The sequence below is a fragment of the Hyla sarda genome, chromosome 1 (genome assembly GCF_029499605.1).
Source record: "Hyla sarda isolate aHylSar1 chromosome 1, aHylSar1.hap1, whole genome shotgun sequence".
NCBI classification, from domain to species: Eukaryota; Metazoa; Chordata; class Amphibia; order Anura; family Hylidae; genus Hyla; species Hyla sarda.
The window spans coordinates 585,941,596-585,968,193 of NC_079189.1; the positions used below are offsets into that span (position 1 = coordinate 585,941,596).

General features: G+C 47.8%; 1 protein-coding gene across 2 annotated transcripts in view; it reads right to left on the minus strand.

Annotated features, from left to right (window-relative positions):
• ADAMTS12 (ADAM metallopeptidase with thrombospondin type 1 motif 12) overlaps window positions 1–26,598 on the minus strand; it is a 560,388-nt gene that overhangs the window by 251,783 nt on the left and 282,007 nt on the right. For both annotated transcript variants that reach the window (XM_056545369.1, XM_056545379.1), the window contains exon 4: window positions 6,788–6,984. In XM_056545369.1, coding sequence (XP_056401344.1) covers window positions 6,788–6,984 — 197 coding nt within the window. The remainder of the gene's footprint in view (window positions 1–6,787; window positions 6,985–26,598) is intronic.

A 26,598-nucleotide genomic window follows, 5' to 3' on the forward strand; every position in this document is an offset into this window, starting at 1 on the left:
AAAACAGGCTGTAGATCCTAGTGTAGTAAGCCTCTGGCAAGATACATACGCTGCCCAGATAGATAAACAAGGGGAGCAGGTACGATTTGATCAGGTGTACCCTTTCCCTGAGGGTCAAAGACCAACCCTTCCACTGGTCCACCTTCTGAGTGGCATCCTGGAGCTTACCATTCCAGTTTTTGGTGGGATAATCATCCTGGCCGAATGTGATGCCTAAGACTTTTGCTGATACTTGGGGCCCTGGAAGGGTGTCCAGGAGATCAAACATGAGATCCCCCCCTCCCAGCCAGAGACTCTCACACTTATCCCAGTTGATCTTAGACCCGGATGCATCCGAGTAGCGGTCCACCTCCGACATCACCACATCGACCTCCCCTCTCTCGAAAGAGACGAAAATAGTGACATCATCAGCGTACGCCGAGTGCCCGAGGAGAGACACTCATTGAATACCTCAGTCAAGAGGGGAGCTAAAGACTCCTTAAAGGTCCTGTACCACTAGGATGTTAAGCCATCCGGACCTGGCGACTTCTTAGGGGCAAGCCCCTCGATCGCCAGTCTCACTTCCTCTTCCCTGATCTCTTCTGCCAAAACGCCAAGAGAGGGGTCTACCCCTGGCTCAGGAATGGTTTCAGCCAGGAAACCCGACATCACATCCCGATCCAGATCCTTCCTTCCCAAGAGGTGCGAGTAGAAGGATCTGACGACCTCCAAGATCCCTGATCTGGACCGATTCAGAGATCCTGTACTATCAATCAGCCCTGAAATGACTTTACTACTCACTGACATCTTACAGTTTCTGTAAGGGTCGGGCGAGTGGTACCTCCCGTAATCCCTCTCAAAAACCAAAGATGCGTGTCTATCGTACTGACACCTCATCAGCAAGGACTTCACTCTGGAGATATCCTTTCGGCTACCTCCAGTCAAGACGAGAAGTTCGAGTTTCCTCCTCAGGCCCTGATACAGGCGATACCTGTTCAGGGACCTGAGGCTCGAGAGCTGGCGGAAGAACCCCGCAACCCGCTTCTTGAATATCTTCCACCACTCCAGCTTATTACTACAGAGATCCAGTAAAGGTACCTGACTCTGAATAAAATCCTCAAAGGACTGTCTTACCTCCGCTTCCTCCAGGAGGGACGAATTCAGCTTCCAGTAACCTTTACCCATCCGGGGGGTCTCTGGAACATTCAAGGAAAACAAAATCATACAGTGATCGGAGAACTCCACCTCAACCACGGACACTGCAGAAGAGACAGCTTCCTCCTTTAAATAAAACCTGTCTATTCTAGACCTGCGACTACCTTGATGATATGTGAAACCCGTGTGGACTGAGGGGCTCCGGATGTGGGCATCCTCTAGGCGAGCTTCTCTAGCTATGCTAATCAGTGCCACGCTATCGCAAGTCAGCGGACCATTGGAGCCTCCCCTATCTTGGGACCTCGTGACATTATTGAAGTCCCTTCCAAAGATCACTTGCCGACTGATAAAAAGAAAGGGCTTAATCCTCATAAAGAGATCTTTACGGCTCCGCTTAGTTTGCGGGGCGTAGATGTTAATGAGTCGGAGCTCCTGTCCCTTCATGAAGACATCTAAGATCAGGCACCTCCCCATTTCTAATTCAATAACCCGTCGGCATTCAACAGGAGCGGTAAAAAGGACCGCCACCCCACTATACGGCTCAGCCGCAAGAGACCAGTGTGAGGGACTGCGCCTCCACTCTCTCCTGGCTTTTACCAGGGAGGCTAGATTTGACAACCTGGTCTCCTGTAAAAAGAAAATGTCGGCTTCAACACGGCCGAGAAAATCAAAGGCTGCAAATTTAGCTGTATCAGACTTTATGCTGGCGCAGTTAATAAATGCCAGCGTCAATGGGGTGAGTGCCGCCATACAGGGTGATTAAATTAGACGGCCACACCCTTCACTTTTGTTTTCCCTTCTTTTTTGCCCCCTCATCCCCCGAAGAAGATGAGAGGGCAGGACCACTCTTTGATCTTTTTTTCGATTCTGATAGATCCATATTATCCCCATCTCCGTTCGGCCCCGGTCTAGCCCTGCCCTCTGAGGAAGGTGCTTCAACAGGACAGGGCCCAGTTCCCCCCAGAGGCTCTTTCTCCCTAGGAGGGGGAGCAGATGGTATCGAGGACGAGGTACCGGTTTGACAGGTCAATCAGAGGGGGGGCAGCCAGGCTTCCGCTTTGGACCTGGCCCGTAGTACAAGGAACAGAGGGCTCTGACCTCTTCTTTCTCCCTTTCCTTTTGCCCTTTTCTTTCTTTTTAGTCCTCTCCCCACTCTCCTCATCCACACTTTCATAATGGGAGGAATCAGAAGGGTCGGCCATATTGCCTTCCTCTTTGCGCAGCCTCCTGATCTCCTCATCCAGCACGTTCTACTCCAGGGCTTCAGCGGTTACAGGGCCAGCTTCAGGAGCAGGGGCTGAAGCTACCCCCGCCACTTGGGCACTCTCCAGCTCCCTACTCCTTCTCCGATTTTCCTCCCGCCTTAGTTTGGCGGGGCCCTTTTTCCTCCTCACAAGCCCTGTTGCGCCCCCATCCCTGCCCGTACCCTCCCCAGCCGAGGCAACTTCACAGCTCTCCTCAGCCGGAGCGGCCGCTGCACGGGCAAAGGCGCTAGGACAACGGCTGAAAGGGTGCCCGAGGACACCACACAGGTGGCAACGGATCTGCCTACAGGATGCGGCCAGATGACCCACCCCACCACACAAAGCGCAGACCTGCACAGTACAGGCTGCGCTAAAGTGGGTGGGGTTGCCACACCTGTGACAGACCTTAGGTTGCCCCTGGTAGAAGACCTGAATCCTATCACGTCCAAGGAAGGCAGCTGACGGAATGTGGGCAACCGTACTGCCTGAATGCTTGAGTTTGACGGAAAATGTCCAGGCCCCAGACCAGATCCCGTGCTCATCAAAGTTTTTCTTGTGTATGTCCGTCACAACCCCATACCGACCGAGCCAGGTCAAGAAAGCGACTCATTACGTGTCAAAACGGTCACTTTCTTGACAGCGTTCTGACCGGAAATCGCCTTTACGGCGAAATCCCGCCAGCCGGGCTCGTTCTTCGCCACTTTGTAGTTTGACCAGAAGAGTTCAAGACCCTCTGGTCGAACGAAACTGACGTCAAACTCAGACGAACCGTAGGGGTGAATCAGGGCAAAGATGTCACTCGCCCTGAATTCCATTTGAAGGAGGAGCTCAACCACTTTTGCGCGGGGTGGGCACGCATCCTCGCCCCTCCAAATCAGACGGACCACATTCCTATGGTTATTGTCCTGCCCGGTTGTCGGGAGGGACCAGACCACCTCTCCATTCCGCTCTCGGAAAGCCCCCAAACCGTGCCTCTCTATCCAGAAAGACAGGTCGACCTCACCCCTTCCCTCTACCTGGATTGACCTGTCGCCCCTGCGTAGAGCCTGCGGAGGCGCTGTTGCAAGTGGCCTCCGGAGCCGGAAGGAGATGGGGACCCCCCTGAACCCCCGGCAGTGACATTGGCAAAGCTCCTAGGAGCAGTCACTACCCGGTGGGCAGCCAGACCAGACCCAGAACCACCTATACCACCATTCACACCACTACTCTCATCCTCTCTATTTCCATCCATACTAGACTTCCCATTCATACCACCACCACTCCCACCAACATTCACTTCACTGACACTCCCACATAAACTACTACACTCAGCATTCACACACCCTGTACTCTTGACCTTACTAACAAACTCTGGGCTGGCTGGGACTTGTAGTGTTGCTGGTCTTAGTATGCTCTTCTGTGCAGGCCTAGCTGCTGGGGTCGGCGCTGATGGCTCCTCCTCAATGGCTGTTTACTCCTCCTGAGTCTGGGGCTGCCCCACCGGGTGCACCCCAGCTCCACCCACAGTGCCAGCACCTGATTTTCCCGACCGCACGGGCTCTGCGGATGATATCGGCACCCGGACACCCCTCACAGTGGAGTGCCCCGCAGTGCCCGCAGAACACACTGGACTCGGCGGACCGCCTCCCGATCACACAGATCCAACACTCTCTGCCAACGGCACCCGGACACTCCCCCCCCTCACAGGGGAGTGCCCTGCAGCGCCAGCAGTGCCCACAGCACTCGAGGAACCACCCCCCAAGCACACGGCGGCATAGCTCGCCTCTGGCACTTGGATACGCCCCCCGCCAACCCGGGGCGGTCCTGTAGTGCCAGAGCTGCCCACCATCAGCCCATCCTGCCCCTCCCTACCGGCAGGGTGGGTGGGCTTCACTTCTATTGCCTCCACAGCTTTTACTGACGCCATGCTGTACCCCCCCATGCTGGCTCCGTTCCACCACAGAAACGGGGTCTGGCAGTCTGGGGGGCCCAGCAGCCTGAACCAGCTTTGCAGCTGACCCAGACTGCTGGAAAGGAAAAAACACATACTGCACAGATTCTTGTGTGTTCTGTTTCTTTACTTTCCTCTTCACTGCCACATCCTCACATAGGTCATCTTCAAAGGTAAAATTTTGGAGGTGGGCTGGGGACTCCTGCATTACTATAGCCCTCAATAAGCCCCCAGCCTCACCCTCCACATCCTCCTCCTCACTCTCACTCGAAGGATGCGCCACCTGGGCATGTAGCTATCCTGGGTGGTCTGGATGTCACAGGGGGCAGCCACAGGCACAGCATCTTCCTCCACCCTCTCCTCCTCCTTTTCTTCTTCACCACCATCATCACTTTCTTCATCGCCACTACTCTCCCCATTATCCACCTCCACCTTACCTGGGGATTTCATGGCGGCAAACCGGTCCCCGTTCATCAGCTTCTCCTTGAAGAGACCGCTCCCTTCCAGGATTTCTGTCCTCCGTTCCTCCAGCTTCACAATCTCGGCTTTTAGGGCCATGATTCTTTTTTTCAGCTCAATCTTATTCCTTTTTGACCCAGAGTTTGCCAGACTCTGGGCCCCACACAGATCTTCTCTTGTCAGCCTGAGCTCCTTACTGCAGCGGTCAAATTCCGCAAACCTTGCGGCCATGCGGGAGCAGTAAGTGGAGCTGGACTCTTTGGGCCCTCTTTCAGCCCACATCTCCACGCTCTTTTCCCTGCCACCGCTGGATCTCTGGCTCACTGTTGCCGGAGGAGCAGAGCCTGCATTGCTGCAAACTCTGCTGGATCTTCTCCCTTCGGGCGGAATAATGGCTGCAGCTGTTTTCTCTCCACCCCCCTGCCAGCCTTGAAGAACGTGACGTGGAGGCCCGAGACTCCATGCAGGGAGGCTCTCCCCAGGAGCCTGCCACGCTCCTGGGAAAGACGGATGTAACACCTGCTGCTTTCTGCTTCTGGAAGTCTGGAGGAGCACACAAAGGGACACACCCGCTCGCTGCTCACACTTAATGGTCCCGGACTGCTGTGTTCACAGGAATTGCTCTCTGCTGACACCTCTGTCCATGTCAGGAACTGTCCAGAGCAGGAGGAAATCCCCATAGCAAACCTATTCTGCTCTGGACAGTTCCTGACATGGACAGAGGTGTCAGCAGAGAGCACTGTGGTCAGACTGGAAAGAGCTAAACATCTTCCTCTGAAGCATACATCAGCTGATAAGTACTGGAAGGATTAAGATTTTTAAATAGAAGCAATTTACAACTTATAGTTAATTTAAAAAAAAAAATCCCACTGGAGTACCCCTTTAAAATATTTGGCTTTGGACTACAACCAATGGTGAAGCCTGGTCATCACTTATATGGACTGCAGATCTCCTATAAAGTACTAGAATCTAACACTATATGGTCACTGTATGTGGGGAATATTGGTATGTGTGGTAATTATGTGAAGTGATCATTATTTAACTGCAGGACTGTATTATGCAGAGATACATGGTTATATATACAAATTATTTTTACTATTTTAAACTATTTGGGTGCAGCACTGATATATGGGTACAACTTTTAGGATAAAGTAATAACCAGGGACTGTGTACTGATAAGGGTTGGTGGATGGGAGGTATGTATCTCTGAAGATTGGAGTTTGGGTCTGGGTTTTGGAAAGTGATTAAGGGTCTATTCACACGTACAGTATTCTGTGCAGATTTGATGCGCAGGATTTTCTGCTGCAGATTCCAATGTAAACTGAATGACTGAACACATCAAATCTGCGCAGGATACTGTACGTGTGACTAGACCCTAGAGGTTCTGGGGATAAAGTCACCACCATACTCCAGTTCTGGTGTGTGTTGGAGTCCTGAACCTGTTCTCACAGGCGTGCGAACACAGCCAGGGAGCAGCAGAGAGGAGTTGCTTTGAAGCAGATCAGCTTGTCTGTGGGATGTTGGATACTGATATACTGCTCCAAAAAGACTGACTTTGGGACTGAACCTGCCATGTTTTTGGTGAGAAGCTCAGAAGTTTATGTTTATGTAAAGAACCCAGTGTGAAGACATTTCTAGGCAGCAGGATCTGTACTGGGATACTGCATATACACATATATCTCAATATATCGTATATCCTTTGTTTGTGTATCCAGGGTTGGTGCAAGGATTTTTGCCACCCTAGGCAAAAGCTAATTTTGCCACCTTCTTGACTCCGCCCATTGACCAAAATTGACATGCCCCATGCTGGCTGAGTGGTTCGGATGCTGGTTGTCTAACTTTTTTGTGGCAGGCAGAGCAGTGCACCCCCCCCCCCCCCCGCCCCCCCCCCCCCCCCCTCCCAATCAAAAGGGCGCTCTAGGCAGCTGACTATTTTTGTGAATCTCATATCTATCACTAATTCTCTACAATCCTAACACAGTGTGAGCTTTCTATAATATATCAGTGCACGTTATCATACCATATTCATCACGGTGAAGATGTAGGATTCTATACTCTCACTTCCATGATATTCAATCATTTTGGTGTCAGCGACCACCAGAGTTTCCACCCATCGTTCTTTGCTGACCGACCGGGGAGAGATTTTTCGGCTTTTCAGGTGCATCCTCTCCCATTTCTCTCTTTGGTGTTCATGTTGGAGAACAGAGTTAAGGTCATCTGAAAAACATTTTTAAAAAGTCAAATACGTAACTCTTCCTAAATGAATAGACTGTTTGGACACTATTGTGAATGACTTTCTTTCAACATGACGTTCTGCTTTGGAATAAAATACAAAGGTTGATTAGAAAAAAATGTATTAAACTATGATGCAAATATATGAAGCCAACCGCGGACCCCTCAGATATCGAGAGAACTGAGATCTTATGATGCTGGGGTCCACCGTTCACCAATGCGTGCAGCTCTCTCCATTGAGGTCTTTAGGAGTAGATGTGTGAATGCTGCTTTGCTATTGAAGGCTGGGCTTTGGGAATGTTAAAGGGGTATTCCGGCCTTAGTCATCCTATCCCCTATCCAAAGGATACGGGATAAGATGTCTGATCGTGGGGGTCTGCTGCTGGGACCTCGGGGATCTCCCTGCAGCACCTGGCATTCTGTGCCGAGTGCTACTCCCGAGACGGAAACATGACATCACGCCTCACCCGCTCCATTTATGCTATTGGGAGAGGGTGTGACGGTAGTGCCAGGTACAACACAGTGACCCCTGCGATCAGACATCTTATCCCCTATCCTTTGGATAGGGGGACAAGATGTCTAAGGCCAGAATCTTTGGATAACTTAGATGGGAATCCTCCTTAAAAATAATTAAAAACAACTGGCTCCAGAAAGTTAAACAGATTTGTAAATTACTTCTATTAAAATTCTTAACCCTTCCAGTACTTATGAGCTGCTGTATGCTCCACAGGAAGTTCTTTTCTTTTTGAATTTCTTTTCTGTCTGACCACAGTGCTCTCTGCTGACACCTCTGTCCATGTCAGGAACTGTCCAGAGTAGGAACAAATCCCCAATAGTAAACCTCTCCTGCTCTGGACAGTTCCTGACATGGACAGAGGTGTAAGCAGAGAGAACTGTGGTCAGAATGGAAATACATTCAAAAAGAAAAGAACTTCCTCTGGAGCATACAGCAGCTGGAAGTACTGGAAGGATTACAATTTTTTTAAATAGATTAGAAATTTTTTTTTTTCCCACCGGAGTACCCCTTCAAAAGGGTTGTCTCTTTATAGCCAACCCCTTTTATGTGGGGGCTGTCATGGTGGTCAGCTAGTTTTGCTAGTCAAAACTGAGGCCAGCCTGGAAATACAGTATTATATGGCAGGGGTGTAGCTATAGGGGGTGCCACCAGTATAATAAATAGCACAAGGTTAGGGGTGGAGGCTGTTAAAGATTTTACACTGTGGCCCAGAACCTCCAAGTTATGCCACTGAATGGCTAGGTTTCCATACATGTTATTTTTGGCGTTTTTTTTGGATATCTGCCACTGCAGTTCTTGAGCCAAAGCCAGAAGTGTATTCAGTAGGAGGGAGACGTACATGTCCTTCCTTTATATCTCCTATTCCTTTTGAATACACCTCCTGCTTTGGCTCAAAAACTGCAGTGGCAGATATCCAAAAATTGCCAGAAAATAACATGTATGGAAACCCTGAAATACAGTGAAATACATGTGTACATATATAGGTCTAGTATGCAAAAGCCGGACCTGCTGCTCTCTGCTCCGTCCCATATTGGAGGGTCTCTAGTGGGGGCACCCCTCTCCATTACAATCGTGTGTTGTATCAGGCCATAGAGACAATGGTTGTCCTGATGGGCTCTTTGTATTTCCATCCCACAAATGATGTCACATTGGTGTTTTCTCATTTCCCAATCTAAGATAAGACTATAGAACAAATAACTACACCTATCCTCCCCTTTTAAAAAAAATTGGCTAACAAGGCGCTAAATCAGGTGCTAAATATCTGAATATGTGGTGCAGCTAAAGGATAAAAAGTGGCACTAAATTCTTTCAATATCCCCCCAATGAATGTTAACTCTAGTGTAACTTTAGTGTAAAGGAACAGGGACTCCTACCGTTCCTGCTCCTGTACATATTCTTAATTTACCAGATGCATTTAATTTAAAATACATTTGCTCATTTCTAATTTCAAAAATTAAACAAAGATAAATATTGTGTTGCTGTATTTAGGTTTTCTTTCAGGGCAAACCTGTGGTTTTTATTGGTACCATTTTAATGTACATACAACTTTTGAATTGGGCACTGTCATGAAAAAATGTTGCAGAGACATATCAAAAGTTTTGGTCAGTTTGGGTCTGAGAGCTTAGACCCCGACCGATCACAAGAGCGAGCCGGGGGAAGTTTGTGCTTAGTGTGATCACTCCCTATAGGGCTCTCCAGGTCTTATAGCCACAGAGCCGGGAGAGAAGTGCTTAGCTGCAGCGTTCTCTCCCTTCTTTTCATTGGCAGGTACACTTTATTTATTGTTTATTCTTTTTAGTGTGGGTGATAAACAAAAAACAGCAATTATATGATGAACAGCAGGAATTACCCTACTATTCTGCCCACTTCTCTCTACTAGTTGTTAGTAGCAGCTGTAATGCAACCGTCTCACGGCTGATCCATTGCTCTGGATCCGCTAACTTGACTACAAGGATTGTTTGGTGCCTATAGGATATCTGTTCTTTGAAAAGCCTTGGTTTGTGCAGTTCTGTGTGTATTATTCTATCATTCTTGTCTTTATTCCTAGTTCCTTAGTTATTTGTTAGTTCTCTTCTTTTTTGGGGGGGACTTTTTTTTTTGTATAGACTTCTGTGAATCTACACACCACATACACTGCTCTCTAGGCCGAGCTTATCGGTGACGGGCAGACATGAATAGGCACAGTGTTCAGTCGAACATTGCTGCCCCTTCTTTTTTAGCAATCGGTGTGGATCTCAGCACTTGGGCCCCACCAATCAAAACCTCTGACATGTTACTATCTTAGTGTTTTTTTTATTTCTTAAATCTTTAGATACCCTTTAAATGACTATAAGGTAGCTAGCTCTGATCCCAACTTTTGCAGTAGACTATTTAATGTATAACTAAAAAAAATTTAGTTTAAAGTTAAACTTTTGCAGCATTTAGCATTGATTCTAGAGCAGACTGCATTCCGGTAATATGAATTTAGAGTACTGCTATACAGGCTCTGTGCACAAGGTTTAACCAATTTTTGGTGTTGGGTCCATTAAATAGTTTGCATACAAAACCCTATGCAAATGAAGATTTAATTCAGTATCTAAAGAAGAACACGCTTCTCTTTGATGCATCAACTTGTCCTTCAAACTTCAATACCAGCACGAAAATTCTTTGATATAAATCCTGGGGTATTATAGGCTTGCTGGTGCTTTAATGGAATGATCCCTCTCTGTATATGGAACTAATACAACCCCTAAAGTAAAGCAACACTTTACACTGCAGCCTGTGATGCCATGGATTGTTTTATGGGATTTCAAAACCAAACTCTTTCATATTTTTCTTTCTATCAATTCGATTAGTTCAACAGCGCTGTACTGCGGAGTGTACTTTACATAGGAAAGGACTGGCAGAGCTCATTACGTTGCCTGCCTGGCGTGAGATCTGTCCAAAAGGAAAAGAAAAGCGTCATAAAGGATCAAAATGAGAGAAATTATATTTCCCTGAAAAATATCTATAGTTCATAACATAAATATTATATTTTACAAAATCTGTTCATCTGTAACAAGCATAAGGCTACATACACATTGGGGGAGATTTATCAAAACCTGTGGGGAGAAAAGTTGCCCAGTTGCCCATAGCAACCAATCAGATCGCTTCTTTAATTTTTCAAAGGTCTTTTTAAAAAAAATGAAAGAAGCGATCTGAATGGTTGCTATGGGCAACTGGTCCAGTTTTCCTCTACACAGGTTTTCATAAATTTCCCCCATTGTATTTAGCATTTTTGTTCTCTTGTCTGTCCTTAAAGGGGTACTCCGCTGCCCCCGCGTTCGGAACACTGAGTGCGGACTGCGGGGGTCGTGATGTCACCGCCATGCCCCCTCCCATAGACATTCATTGAGTTGGCGTGGCCAAGACGTCACAAGGGGCGTGACCGTGACCTTGTGGCCCCCGCAGCCTGCACCCAGTGTTTGGAACTTAATGTTCCGCACACTAGGGGCAGCGGAGTACCTCTTTAAAGGGGTTGTCTAATTTAGAAGCCCCTTGTCTGGTTCCTCATCTCTCAGTCCAATTGAAGGGGCCTTACAAAGAGGGGTTTCAAAGTGGTGACAATCCTGTAGTGGCCACATATCTTTGACTGTATATATTTGCACCTGTAATCGGTGCTTGACATGACTCATCTTTCCAATCCCAGAATTCTTAGCATGTCACATCATCACAAGGACTTAAAGGGGTACACCACCCCAGGACATCTTAGCCCCTATCCAAAGGATAGGGGATAAGATGTCAGATCGCGGGGGTCCCGCCGCTGGGAACCCCTGGGATCTCAGCTGCGGCATCCTGCTTTCATTACTGCACAGAGCAAACTCGCTCTGTGCGTAATGACGGGCAATACAGGGGCCGGAGCATGTCACGGCTTCACCCCCTCATGACATCATGGCCCGCCCTCTCAATACAAGTCTATGGGAGGGGGCGTGGCATTAAGGGGGGCAGGCTGTGATGTCATGAGGGGCGGGGCTATGACGTCACAATACTCCGGCCCCTGTATTGCCCGTCATTATGCACAGAGCGAGTTTGCTCTGTGCAGTAATGAAAGCGGGGTGCCGCAGCCGAGATCCCAGGGGTTCCCAGCGGCAGGACCCCCGCGATCTGACATCTTATCCCCTATCACTCTGCAAGTGATAATTTCCTTATTCTGTCTCCACTTATCATCTTACAAGGACTCAGGGAGGTCCCTTCTGACACCCTAACTTTTGTTTCAAGCTTGCACAGACGGCCCGCAGCCATGCCTGTGAGGGACCACATTTTGTGCTGGAGCTAGAAGAACATTGACTAGCAAGTACGTGCCAGGTGGGGGAGCTGTACACACTACCAATTTTCTTTTGCAGGAACTACGATCATTCATAGAAACATAGAATAAGCAGATAAGAACCATTTGTACCATCTAGTCTGCCCAAAATCCTGAATACTATGAATATTCTCTGGCACTATCTTATATGAAGGATAGCCATATTCCTATCCCTATCTTATATGAAGGATAGATGTATGCCTATCCATATCTTATATGAAGGATAGCCTTATGCCTATCCCTATTGTATATGAAGGATAGCCTTATGTATATCTCTATCTATATGAAGGATAGCCATATACCTATCCCTATACTTATATGAAGGATAGCCTTATGCCTATCCCTATCTTATATGAAGGATAGCCTTATGCCTATCCCTATCTTATATGAAAGATAGCCTTATGCCTATCCCTATCTTATATGAAGGATAGACTTATGCCTATCCCTATCTTATATGAAGGATAGCCTTATGCCTATCCCTATCTTGTAAGAAGGATAGCCTTATGTATATCCCTATATTATATGAAAGATACCCTTATGCCTATTCCTATTTTATATGATGGATAGACTTATGCCTATCCCTATCTTATATGAAGGATAGCCTTATGCCTATCCCTATCTTATATGTAGAATAGCCTTATGCCGATTCCTATCTTATATGAAGGATAGTCTTATACCTATCCCTATCTTATATGAAGGATAGCTTTATGCCTATTTATATCTTATATGAAGGATAGTCTTATACCTATCCCTAACTTATATGAAGGACAGCCTTATGCCTATCTCTATCTTATATGAATGATAGTCTTATACCTATCCCTAACTTATATGAAGGATAGCCTTATGCCTAACTCTATCTTATATGAAGGATAGCCTTATGCCTATCCCATGCATGCGTGAACTCCTTCACTTTATTTCACTGTGATTATGATGATCATGTGATAGGAGCTGGGTGGGCAGAAGAGTGAACCAAAGAGCTGGGGAGGCCCCCAGTGCACCAAAACACTTCATTTGCATATTTTAATTTTTGGGCTTAACTCTGGAAAAAGGCCAAAAAAGGTAAACATCATTAGAATCGATGTCATCTGCACTATGACCTTGTACCAGCAGGTTAGTATGGGTGGCGCTGGTGGCAGATTCCTTTTAATATATCTTTATAGCAGTCATACACCTATCTGCCCAATACTGTGAACCCTATACACAGCAAGCTGCAATGCCCTGTGTGAACGTACACCTTTCTATCATAGGCAGTAATTTCGATCTTCTGACGGCCAAATCAAATGGCAATTTCTCTTTACTGATTCTCTTGGACCTGTCTGCGGCTTTTGATACTGTCGATCACCAACTCCTCCTCAGTAGTCTCCGCTCCATCGGTCTCAAGGACTCTGCTCTCGCCTGGTTTTCCTTCTATCTCTCTGGCCGCTTCTTTAGCGTCTCGTTTTCTGGCTCTACTTCTTCTCCTCTTCCCCTTGCTGTCGGGGATCCCCAGGGATCGGTCCTGGGTCCTCTATTCTTTTCACTCTACACATCCCCCATTGAAAAAACAATCAGTAGATTTGGTTTCCAGTACCACCTCTACGCTGATGACACCCAACTCTATACCTCCTCCGCCAACATCACCCCTGCACTCCTACAGAATACCAGTGACTGTCTCTCTGCCGTCTCAGACATCATGTCCTCTTTATATCTGAAACTAAATCTTTCTAAAACAGAACTTCTTGTCTTTTCTCCATCAACTGATACTGTACCAACCCTGACATTTCCATCTCGGTATGTGGTACTACCATAACTCCCGGGCAGCAGGCTCGCTGTCTTGGAGTTATACTTGACTCTGATCTGTCTTTCACTCCCCATATTCAGTCTCTTTCACGTTCTTGTCATCTGCATCTCAAAAACATTTCAAGAATCCGGCCGTTTCTCACTACTGAAACTGCTAAAACTCTCATTATTGCTTTGATTCACTCCCGCCTCGACTACTGTAACTCTTTACTAATAGGCCTTCCTTTCTCCAAACTCTCTCCTCTCCAATCCATCCTTAATGCCGCAGCCAGACTCATCTTCCTCTCCAGCAGCTACACCGACGCCTCCTCCCTGTGCCAGTCACTACACTGGTTATCAATTCAGTACAGAATACAGTACAAAATCCTCAGTCTCACACACAAAGCTCTCCACAATGCTGCACCTCCCTACATCTCCTCTCTCATCTCTGTCTATCATCCTACACGTTCTCTCCGATCTGCTAATGATCTCACACTAACATCTTCTATAATCCGAACTTCTCACTCCCGTCTCCAAGACTTCACTCGTGCTGCACCGGTTCTCTGTAATGCTATCCCTCAATCCCTCAGACTCAACAACAACATCCATAGTTTCAAACGTGGCCTAAAAACACATCTCTTCAGACAGGCCTACAACAGTCTCTAATTGGCCTCAACATATCCCCAACATATCCCCAATATATCCTCAACATATCCCAAACATATCCCAAACATATCCTCAACATATCCTCAACATATCCTCAACATATCCTCAACATATCCCCAACATATCCTCAACATATCCCCAATATATCCTTAACATATCCCCAATATATCCTCAACATATCCCCAATATATCCCCAATATATCCTCAACATATCCCAAACATATTATCAACATATCCTCAACATGTCCTCAACATATCCCCAATATATCCTCAACATATCCCAAACATATCCTCAACATATCCTCAATATATCCCCAACATATCCCGAACATATCCCAAACATATCCCCAACATATCCTCAATATATCCCCAACATATCCTCAATATATCCCCACACCTCTTGTTTGAATAGTTATTGTTAAATTTTATGTCTGATACTTGTCTTTGTTTGTACCCCATAATTGTAAGCGCTGCGGAATCTGTAGGCGCTATATAAATAAATAAATAAATGTATAAATAACTTTATTTGGCAAAATTTTCTGGACAGAAGCTTTTCTATGAAATGTGTTCCATTTCAATCAATGTAAAATCTTTGCATAAGAAAATAAATTGGGCCGCTCGTTCCTTAACCTTTAATAATAGAAGCAGGATACAGTTCAAGAGGGCGATGCGAATCCCAATGACATAATGTTACCGCAGATACACTTGTAAATCAAATCTTTTCTCTTGAGTCTATAACAAATAACTTGTGAGCCGGAGCCGGCGATTACATTACGGTAGCGGTGGAGGCCGACAAGTCATTTACCGCTGTCACTATAATTACTAATGTGAAGTGCTCGGTGTTTTTCTCATTTCAACTGTGAAAATATGTTTTTCATGGCTGAAATTAAGGAAAACTTCAAAGCGATTTCAACAAATAATCCTATCGTATTTACCACGAGTTTAGGGACGCATCCTGCCATGGGCAATAATTATTACATTTCCGGAGAACCTGACACTCTGGCGCAAATATCATTTATTTCTCTCTCCAAAGTATTGGAATCATCTAAATAAATGAAGAAAATGAAAAGCAAAGTAATTTTGAAGTAAAACTTTGGGGAAATAAAATTTCTGTTCTTCAAGGGGATGCACCTAGTTTTTTAAATTTTTTTTTTACTAATTAAATTTATGTAATAAAACATTTTCTTTTTTCCAGAGTTGTTTTCATTTTATGATTGTAGTTTTTTTTTGTTATTGCCTATTTTCGGTCAATTAAAAGCATTGTGCAGGAATAGAAAACCAGAGGTAATTTCTTCCAAAAACCGTGCCACTCCTATCCTCAGGTTGTGTGTGGTATTGCAGCCCGTTCCATTGAAGTGAATGGAGACAAGCTGTAATACCAAACACAACCTAAGGACAAGGATGGCACTGTTTTTACAAGAAGTGTGCTCTGGTTTTCTATTCCTAAACAATTCCTTTAATACAGGGGCAGCCATCTAGACTGGTCCTCTACTTCATGTAACAGATCAGAGATTTGCTTTACAGCAGTTATCCCTGTGACCATCCTCTGTGGAGTCTTGTGACCATCCTCCGTGGAGTCTTGTGACCATCCTCTGAGGAGTCTTGTGAACATCCTCTGTGGAGTCTTTCGACCATCATCTGTGGAGTCTTGTGACCATCCTCTGTGGAGTCTTGTGACCATCCTCTGTGGAGTCTTGTGACCATCCTCTGTGAAGTCTTGTGGCCATCCTCTGTGGAGTCTTGTGACCATCCTCCGTGGAGTCTTGTGACCATCCTCTGTGGAGTCTTGTGACCATCCTCTGTGGAGTTTTGTGATCATCCTCTGTGGAGTCTTGTGACCATCCTCTGTGGAGTCTTGTGACCATCCTCTGTGGAGTCTTGTGAACATCCTCTGTGGAGTCTTGTGACCATCCTCCTTGGAGTCTTGTGACCATCATCTGTGGAGTCTTGTGACCATCCTCTGTGGAGTCTTGTGACCATCATCTGTGGAGTCTTGTGACCATCATCTGTGGAGTCTTGTAAACATCCTCTGTGGAGTCTTGTGACCATCATCTGTGGAGTCTTGTGACCATCCTCTGTGGAGTCTTGTAAACATCCTCTGTGGAGTCTTGTGAACATCCTCTGTGGAGTCTCGTGACCACCCTCTGTGGAGTCTCGTGACCACCCTCTGTGGAGTCTCGTGACCATCCTCTGTGGAGTCTTGTGACCATCCTCTGTGGAGTCTTGTGACCATCATCTGTGGAGTCTTGTGACCACCCTCTGTGGAGTCTTGTGACAATCCTCTGTGGAGCCTTGTGACCATCCTCTGTGGAGTCTTGTGACCATCCTCTGTGGAGTCTTGTGACTATCCTCTGTGGAGTCTTGTGACCATCCTCTGAGGAGTCTTGTGACCATCCTCTGTGGAGTCTTGTGAACATCCTCTGTGGAGTCTTGTGACCATCCTCCTTGGAGTCTTGTGACCATCATCTGTGGAGTCTTGTGACCATCCTCTGTGGAGTCTTGTGACCATCATCTGTGGAGTCTTGTGACCATCATCTGTGGAGTCTTGTAAACATCCTCTGTGGAGTCTTGTGACCATCATCTGTGGAGTCTTGTGACCATCCTCTGTGGAGTCTTGTAAACATCCTCTGTGGAGTCTTGTGAACATCCTCTGTGGAGTCTCGTGACCACCCTCTGTGGAGTCTCGTGACCACCCTCTGTGGAGTCTCGTGACCATCCTCTGTGGAGTCTTGTGACCATCCTCTGTGGAGTCTTGTGACCATCATCTGTGGAGTCTTGTGACCACCCTCTGTGGAGTCTTGTGACAATCCTCTGTGGAGCCTTGTGACCATCCTCTGTGGAGTCTTGTGACCATCCTCTGTGGAGTCTTGTGACTATCCTCTGTGGAGTCTTGTGACCATCCTCTGAGGAGTCTTGTGACCATCCTCTGTGGAGTCTTGTGACCATCCTCTGTGGAGTCTTGTGGCCATCCTCTGTGGAGTCTTGTGAACATCCTCTGTGGAGTCTTGTGACCATCCTCTGTGGAGTCTTGTGTCCATCCTCTGTGAAGCCTTGTGGCCATCCTCTGTGGAGTCTTGTGACCATCCTCTGTGGGGTCTTGTGACCACCCTCTGTGGAGTCTTGTGACCACCCTCTGTGGAGTTTTGTGACCACCCTCTGTGGAGTCTTGTGACCACCCTCTGTGGAGTCTTGTGACCACCCTCTGTGGAGTCTTGTGACCACCCTCTGTGGAGTTTTATGACCCCCCTCTGTGGAGTCTCGTGACCATCCTCTGTGGAGTCTTGTGACCATCCTCTGTGGAGTCTTGTGACCATCCTCTGTGGAGTCTTGTGACTATCCTCTGTGGAGTCTTGTGACCATCCTCTGAGGAGTCTTGTGACCATCCTCTGTGGAGTCTTGTGACCATCCTCTGTGGAGTCTTGTGGCCATCTTCTGTGGAGTCTTGTGAACATCCTCTGTGGAGTCTTGTGACCATCCTCTGTGGAGTCTTGTGTCCATCCTCTGTGAAGCCTTGTGGCCATCCTCTGTGGAGTCTTGTGACCATCCTCTGTGGGGTCTTGTGACCACCCTCTGTGGAGTCTTGTGACCACCCTCTGTGGAGTTTTGTGACCACCCTCTGTGGAGTCTTGTGACCACCCTCTGTGGAGTCTTGTGACCACCCTCTGTGGAGTCTTGTGACCACCCTCTGTGGAGTTTTATGACCCCCCTCTGTGGAGTCTCGTGACCACCCTCTGTGGAGTCTTGTGACCACCCTCTGTGGAGTCTTGTGACCATCCTCTGTGACCAGCGAAGGGAGAGGAAAGAGGAGAGGATGGTCACAAGACTCCACAGAGGATGGCCATTTATTGTTCTGTGTTATCTGCCTCCATATTTATAATAGAGATACTTTTAACAATATTGTAGTGCCCAGAAGGATAGGTGGAGTAGTCCAGGCCAACCAAGGGTTGTAATCCCTCTGGCAACTGATATAGTAGTGTCACATATAGAAGGGTAGTTTTGTAACCTGATAAGTTCCCTGTAAACTGAGCAAATTTGTGGGGCAATTACTAGTTTAGTTTAGGCAGTCCTCAACTCTTGGGTAACTCTTGGTGTGGTGCCCGGGATATACCCATTGTCACGATTCGGCTGGCAGGAGGTGGATCCTCTGTGCCAGAGAGGGATTGGCGTGGACCGTGCTAGTGGACCGGTTCTAAGTTACTACTGGTATTCACCAGAGCCCGCCGCAAAGCGGGATGGTCTTGCAGCGGCGGTAGTAACCAGGTCGTATCCACTAGCAACGGCTCAACCTCTCTGACTGCTGAAGATAGGCGCGGTACAAGGGAGTAGACAAGAGCAAGGTCGGACGTAGCAGAAGGTCGGGGCAGGCAGCAAGGATCGTAGTCAGGGGCAACGGCAGGAGGTCTGGAACACAGGCTAGGAACACACAAGGAAACGCTTTCACTGGCACAATGGCAACAAGATCCGGCGAGGGAGTGCAGGGGAAGTGAGGTATATATAGGGAGTGCACAGGTGAACACACTAATTAGAACAACTGCGCCAATCAGTGGCGCAGTGGCCCTTTAAATCGCAGAGACCCGGCGCGCGCGCGCCCTAGGGAGCGGGGCCGCGTGCGCCGGGACAGGACCGACGGAGAGCGAGTCAGGTACGGGAGCCGGGGTGCGCATCGCGAGTGGGCGCCACCCGCATCGCTAATCGCATCCCGGCTGGAGGCGGTATCGCAGCGCACCCGGTCAGTGGATCTGACCGGGGCGCTGCAGTAGCGAGGATGTTGCGAGCGCTCCGGGGAGGAGCGGGGACCCGGAGCACTCGGCGTAACAGTACCCCCCCCCTTGGGTCTCCCCTCTTCTTGGAGCCTGAGAACCTGAGGACCAGACTTTTGTCTAGGATGTTGTCCTCAGGTTCCCAGGATCTCTCTTCAGGACCACAGCCCTCCCAATCAACCAAAAAAAAATTTTTCCCTCTGACCGTCTTGGAGGCCAGTATCTCCTTCACGGAGAAGATGTCAGAAGAACCGGAAACAGGAGTGGGAGAAACAAGTTTGGGAGAGAAACGGTTGATGATGAGTGGTTTAAGGAGAGAGACATGGAAGGCATTGGGAATACGAAGAGAAGGAGGAAGAAGAAGTTTGTAAGAGACAGGATTAATTTGGCACAAGATTTTGAAAGGACCAAGATAGCGTGGTCCCAGTTTGTAGCTGGAGACACGGAAGCGGACATATTTAGCGGAGAGCCATACCTTGTCTCCGGGAGAAAAAATGGGGGGAGCTCTTCTTTTCTTATCGGCAAACTTTTTCATGCGAGATGAAGCCTGTAAAAGAGAATTTTGGGTCTCTTTCCATATGGTGGAAAGATCACGAGTCACTTCATCCACAGCGGGCAAACCAGAGGGCAAGGGAGTAGGGAGGGGGGGGAAGAGGGTGACGGCCGTACACCACGAAAAATGGGGATTTAGAAGAAGATTCAGAGACTCTGAAGTTGTACGAGAATTCGGCCCATGGTAGAAGATCTGCCCAGTCATCCTGGCGGGAGGAAACAAAATGCTGTAAATAGTCACCCAGGACCTGGTTAATTCTTTCTACTTGCCCATTGGATTGAGGATGATATGCAGAAGAGAAGTTTAATTTAATCTTGAGTTGTTTACAGAGAGCCCTCCAGAATTTTGACACGAATTGGACGCCTCTATCCGAGACGATCTGCGTGGGCAAACCGTGAAGATGAAAAATGTGTACAAAAAATTGTTTTGCCAACTGAGGCGCTGAAGGAAGACCAGGAAGAGGAATAAAATGTGCCATCTTGGAAAATCGATCAACGACCACCCAAACAACAGTGTTGCCACGGGATGGGGGTAAGTCTGTAATAAAGTCCATACCAATCAGAGACCAAGGCTGTTCGGGGACAGGCAGAGGATGAAGGAGACCAGCAGGCTTCTGGCGAGGAGTCTTATCTCGGGCACAGACAGTACAGGCCCGCACAAAATCAACAACATCCGTCTCCAGAGTCGGCCACCAATAGAAGCGAGAGATGAGTTGCAAGGACTTTTTGATGCCCGCATGACCAGCGAGGTGGGAGGAGTGACCCCATCTGAGAATCCCGAGACGTTGGCGTGGAGAAACGAAGGTCTTCCCTGGAGGAGTTTGCCTGATGGAGGCTGGAGAAGTGGAGATCAGACAGTCAGGAGGAATGATGTGTTGCGGAGAGACCTCTACTTCCGAGGCATCCGAGGAACGAGAGAGAGCATCGGCCCTAATGTTCTTGTCGGCAGGGCGAAAATGAATTTCAAAGTTAAAACGGGCAAAGAACAAAGACCACCTGGCCTGGCGAGGATTCAGCCGTTGGGCAGACTGGAGATAGGAGAGATTCTTGTGGTCGGTGTAAATGATAACTGGAAATTTTGATCCCTCCAGCAGATGCCTCCATTCCTCAAGTGCCAATTTAATGGCCAGTAGTTCTCGATCCCCAATGGAGTAGTTCCTCTCCGCCGGAGAGAAGGTCCTAGAAAAAAAACCACAAGTAACAGCATGCCCGGAAGAATTTTTTTGTAGAAGGACCGCTCCAGCTCCCACTGAGGAGGCATCAACCTCCAATAGGAAGGGTTTAGATGGGTCAGGTCTGGAGAGCACAGGAGCAGAAGAAAAGGCAGACTTGAGCCGTTTAAATGCGTCTTCCGCTTGAGGAGACCAGGACTTAGGATTGGCATTCTTCTTGGTTAAAGCCACGATAGGAGCCACAATAGTGGAAAAATGAGGAATAAATTGTCTGTAATAATTGGTGAACCCCAAAAAACGTTGAATAGCACGGAGTCCGGAGGGGCGTGGCCAATCTAAGACGGCAGAGAGTTTATCTGGGTCCATTTGTAGTCCCTGGCCAGAGACCAAGTATCCTAGGAAAGGAAGAGATTGACATTCAAACAGACATTTCTCCATTTTGGCATAAAGTTGATTGTCTCGAAGTCTCTGAAGAACCATGCGGACATGCTGGCGGTGTTCCTCTAAGTTGGCAGAAAAAATCAGAATATCGTCCAGATACACAACAACACAGGAATATAAGAGATCACGAAAAATTTCATTAACAAAGTCTTGGAAGACGGCAGGGGCGTTGCACAGGCCAAAGGGCATGACCAGATACTCAAAGTGTCCATCTCTAGTGTTAAATGCAGTTTTCCATTCGTCCCCCTCCCTGATGCGGATGAGATTATAAGCACCTCTTAAGTCCAGTTTGGTAAAGATGTGGGCACCTTGAAGGCGATCAAAGAGTTCAGAGATAAGAGGTAGGGGGTAGCGGTTCTTTACCGTGATTTTATTAAGTCTGCGGTAATCAATGCAAGGACGTAGGGAGCCATCTTTTTTGGACACAAAGAAAAATCCAGCTCCGGCAGGAGAGGAGGATTTGCGGATAAACCCCTTTTTTAAATTTTCCTGGATGTATTCAGACATAGCAAGAGTCTCTGGGGCGGACAGAGGATAAATTCTGCCCCGGGGTGGAGTAGTGCCCGGGAGGAGGTCAATAGGACAGTCATAAGGCCTGTGAGGAGGTAAAGTCTCAGCTTGTTTTTTGCAAAATACGTCAGCATAGTCCATATAAGCCTTAGGGAGACCGGTTACAGGGGGAACCACAGGGTCACGGCAGGGAGTACTGGGAACCGGTTTAAGACAGTCCTTGAAACAAGAAGTACCCCAGCTCTTGATCTCTCCTGTGGACCAATCAAGGGTTGGGGAATGGTGTTGAAGCCACGGTAATCCAAGGAGAATTTCGGAAGTGCAATTGGAGAGGACCAAAAACTCAATTTTTTCGTGATGAGGTCCGATGCACATTAGGAGGGGCTCCGTGCGGTAACGTACGGTACAGTCCAATCTTTCATTGTTAACACAATTGATGTAGAGGGGTCTGGCGAGACTGGTCACCGGGATGTTGAACCTGTTGATGAGAGAGGCCAAAATAAAATTTCCTGCAGATCCGGAATCCAAGAAGGCCATAGTAGAGAAGGAGAAGGTAAAGGCAGATATCCGCACAGGCACAGTAAGGCGTGGAGAAGCAGAGTTGACATCAAGAACTGTCTCACCTTTGTGCGGAGTCAGCGTACGTCTTTCCAGGCGGGGAGGACGGATAGGACAATCCTTCAGGAAGTGTTCGGTACCGGCACAGTACAGGCAAAGATTCTCCATGCGGCGTCGGGTCCTCTCTTGAGGTGTCAAGCGAGACCGGTCAACTTGCATAGCCTCCACGGCGGGAGGCACAGGAACGGATTGCAGAGGACCAGAGGAGAGAGGAGCCGGGGAGAAAAAACGCCTCGTGCAAACAAAGTCCATATCCTGGCGGAGCTCCTGACGCCTTTCGGAAAAACGCATGTCAATGCGAGTGGCTAGATGAATGAGTTCATGCAGGTTAGCAGGAATTTCTCGTGCGGCCAGAACATCTTTAATGTTGCTGGATAGGCCTTTTTTAAAGGTCGCGCAGAGGGCCTCATTATTCCAGGATAATTCGGAAGCAAGAGTACGGAATTGGATGGCGTACTCGCCAACGGAAGAATTACCCTGGACCAGGTTCAGCAGGGCAGTCTCAGCAGAAGAGGCACGGGCAGGTTCCTCAAAGACACTTCGAATTTCCGAGAAGAAGGAGTGTACAGAGGCAGTGACGGGGTCATTGCGGTCCCAGAGCGGTGTGGCCCATGACAGAGCTTTCCCCGACAGAAGGCTGACTACGAAAGCCACCTTAGACCTTTCAGTAGGAAACTGGTCCGACATCATCTCCAGGTGCAGGGAACATTGTGAAAGGAAGCCACGGCAAAACTTAGAGTCCCCATCAAATTTATCCGGCAAGGATAGTCGTAGGCCGGAAGCGGCCACTCGCTGCGGAGGAGGTGCAGGAGCTGGCGGAGGAGATGATTGCTGAAGCTGTGGTAGTAGCTGCTGTAGCATCACGGTCAGTTGAGACAGCTGGTGGCCTTGTTGCGCTATCTGTTGCGACTGCTGGGCGACCACCGTGGTGAGGTCGGCGACAACTGGCAGTGGAACTTCAGCGGGATCCATGGCCGGATCTACTGTCACGATTCGGCTGGCAGGAGGTGGATCCTCTGTGCCAGAGAGGGATTGGCGTGGACCGTGCTAGTGGACCGGTTCTAAGTTACTACTGGTATTCACCAGAGCCCGCCGCAAAGCGGGATGGTCTTGCTGCGGCGGTAGTAACCAGGTCGTATCCACTAGCAACGGCTCAACCTCTCTGACTGCTGAAGATAGGCGCGGTACAAGGGAGTAGACAAGAGCAAGGTCGGACGTAGCAGAAGGTCGGGGCAGGCAGCAAGGATCGTAGTCAGGGGCAACGGCAGGAGGTCTGGAACACAGGCTAGGAACACACAAGGAAATGCTTTCACTGGCACAATGGCAACAAGATCCGGCGAGGGAGTGCAGGGGAAGTGAGGTATACATAGGGAGTGCACAGGTGAACACACTAATTAGAACAACTGCGCCAATCAGTGGTGCAGTGGCCCTTTAAATCGCAGAGACCCGGCGCGCGCGTGCCCTAGGGAGCGGGGCCGCGCGCGCCGGGACAGGACCGACGGAGAGCGAGTCAGGTACGGGAGCCGGGGTGCGCATCGCGAGCGGGCGCCACCCGCATCGCGAATCGCATCCCGGCTGGAGGCGGTATCGCAGCGCACCCGGTCAGTGGATCTGACCGGGGCGCTGCAGTAGCGAGGATGTTGCGAGCGCTCCGGGGAGGAGCGGGGACCCGGAGCGCTCGGCGTAACACCCATGATGTTAAATAAAGACACTCTTCTAACATGCACACAAAGATAAACCTTACTAGAGTCACTGTGCAGGGCCCAGATGTTAAAGTCATTTCAGCACAGGGTTGCAAAGTTTCAGTTCTTCAGATGGTCTTCAGAGTCTCTAATTTGATTGCTGGTGGTGATATACAAAGTCCAAATAGTTCAAACTCTGCTTTGGAGGGCCTACAGAAGTTGGTTCACTGTGGTGCAAGTACTTGAAGACTGTTCTCACAATACCGTATTGCAGGGCATACACTGTAGAACCTTTATGATATATTTAGCCAAATGGCGCTAACTCATGCTGGAAGCCGACCAAGAAATGTGTGTACGCAGAAGGTTCCTTGCTCAGCTGCTTCTCTACTTCTGACTAGATGATTCTCCTTCTCAGAGCATTAAACAGGACAGGAGCTTGGACTGGAGATGATTTTGGTGACAAACTACTGGAACTCTGCGCGGTCCTGTGATTATTGTGATCCCAACCCAAATCTGCCTATGGTTAGAAAATTCTGGAAACTGGACTTGATTCTCTGGTGCAGACAAGGCTGAGTTATCTTGCTTGCAACAGGCTTGAGCTGGAGCAGGTTCCTGACCAGATTCCAACTAGATGCGCACAATTCTTTGGCCTCAGCCCCCCCAATTTTTTTTTTTGTCCCATTACATACAAAATGAAAGTTCTACATATAAAACTCATGATGCCTAAATACAAATCCTAATGCTTAGAAAGGTTCCTCAGCCACACAACTATTTTTATTAACTGGGACATGGGTAATGCGACACTGCAATATTTTCAGTGGTGGGACATCAATTATTAGTAGTGGATCCTGTGTTATCTGCCTGTGTAGCAACCTAGAGAGACAATAGATGTTACCGAGGAAGAGGATACCTGTGGGATGGCTGTGACCTGTAGTACTCTAGTAGCTAGTTGATATCACGCTGTTCACTCTGACACAACTTCCACTCATCCCACACTTTGTAGGATGGCACTGAGACGAGGGGGCTGGACTGTAGATCTTGGACTGTAGAGATATAATATCCTGTTGCTGTTTAGGGTGGGTGCCTATGATGGTGTAATGCAGAAAGAAAGCAAAACACCTACGTAAGATGATGAAGGTGTCATAACCCTACCTGTCCACGCTCTGCAGGGCTTCTTCTGCAGCTTCCCATGGCTTCTAGAACTACCAGGCTGCTCACTGTAGAGCAAACATCAATTAAATGGATGGATTGATAAAGCGCACTATTGGGTATTATAGTGTGTGGACTGGAGGCTCTAATCTCCATTGTTATCAGTCCATCAATAGACACACTCGAATCACCAGAAGTTTTAACTTGCTATTTATGTAGAAAATAGTAATGAATGAATGAATGAATGTAATGAAATGATGTAATTTCTACTATTTCCTACATAAAGAGCAAGTTAAAACTATTGGTGATTCAAGTGTGTCTATTGATGGACTGCTCACTGTAGAGCTGCATTTCATTTTATTGACAGCCCTGATGACCTACCAGGAGATGGAAGAGTCAAGCCAATCAACAGTGGTGCAGCTGCTTACACCTCCTCAAGGGGGATATGTAAACACATTTTTTTACCTATTGCCTGTTTTCTGATGTTGAATTTGCCTTCTGATTTTGTACCATGCTACTCTCTAGCTTTGTCTCTCTCTTTCCTGAGGCAGATTCCAGATGGTTGGCTCCTAGCTTTACCCAAAGGTCTTCAACAACAACTGGGACTGCAATTCACAACTGGGAGGTACAGGTTGCTGAGGTTCTGTAGCTTGGTAGCAATTTGGTCCTAGGCCTGGCCTGAGGCCTATTAAGGTCCAAGAGTGCTATAGGGCTCTTATACAACTTCACCTCATAGAGTGTTTGTATCTCCCCTTCCTTTGTCTAATCTCTCTCTCGTCAGCTCGCAGCAGGGACAAGGTTGCGGAAACCAAAAACATAGGATTCTGCGCTGGAACTTTTATTCCCTTTAATAGACCATACTCTGCTTCAACTGCATGTCAATATACCAAGTCACATATTGCAAATAAAATAGAGAAGTAGTAGATGAAAGTCTATGACCACTACTACCACCCCTTTTCTGAAGAGGTAAAATGGCCTTTCAGTCCTGGGTGGAGAAAACTTTGTCATTTGCACCAAGATAGATGTGATGTGAGAACCATATATTATGCAAAATAATATTAATGTAGGCATTTAGATCCCACTCTTTTATTACATGTTCATCAAGAATGTCAAAGAACCATAACTCCCAGACGCCTGACAGTCATGTTTTTGTTAGCATTTACCAACAGTGCCAATAAAGTATATGATTTTTGAAGTCCCTGTAAAGTACTCCCCTATTGGATAAATACCCTACGTTGGTCACTGCGCTCTGGATTGTGAAGGTAGTTCATCCCATTAGTCTGGTCCTGGTATTCCTGTATACCTACGCCCGAGTCTGAACTGTGGTTCCAAAAGGTGATACAGCCACCTTATGCTGTCCAGTGTACATTAACATTGTGTATACCTGCACAACCATCACTCTCACCCTCTGTGAGAGTGATGCTGACCCTTCAGGGTCCATGAGACATCCCAT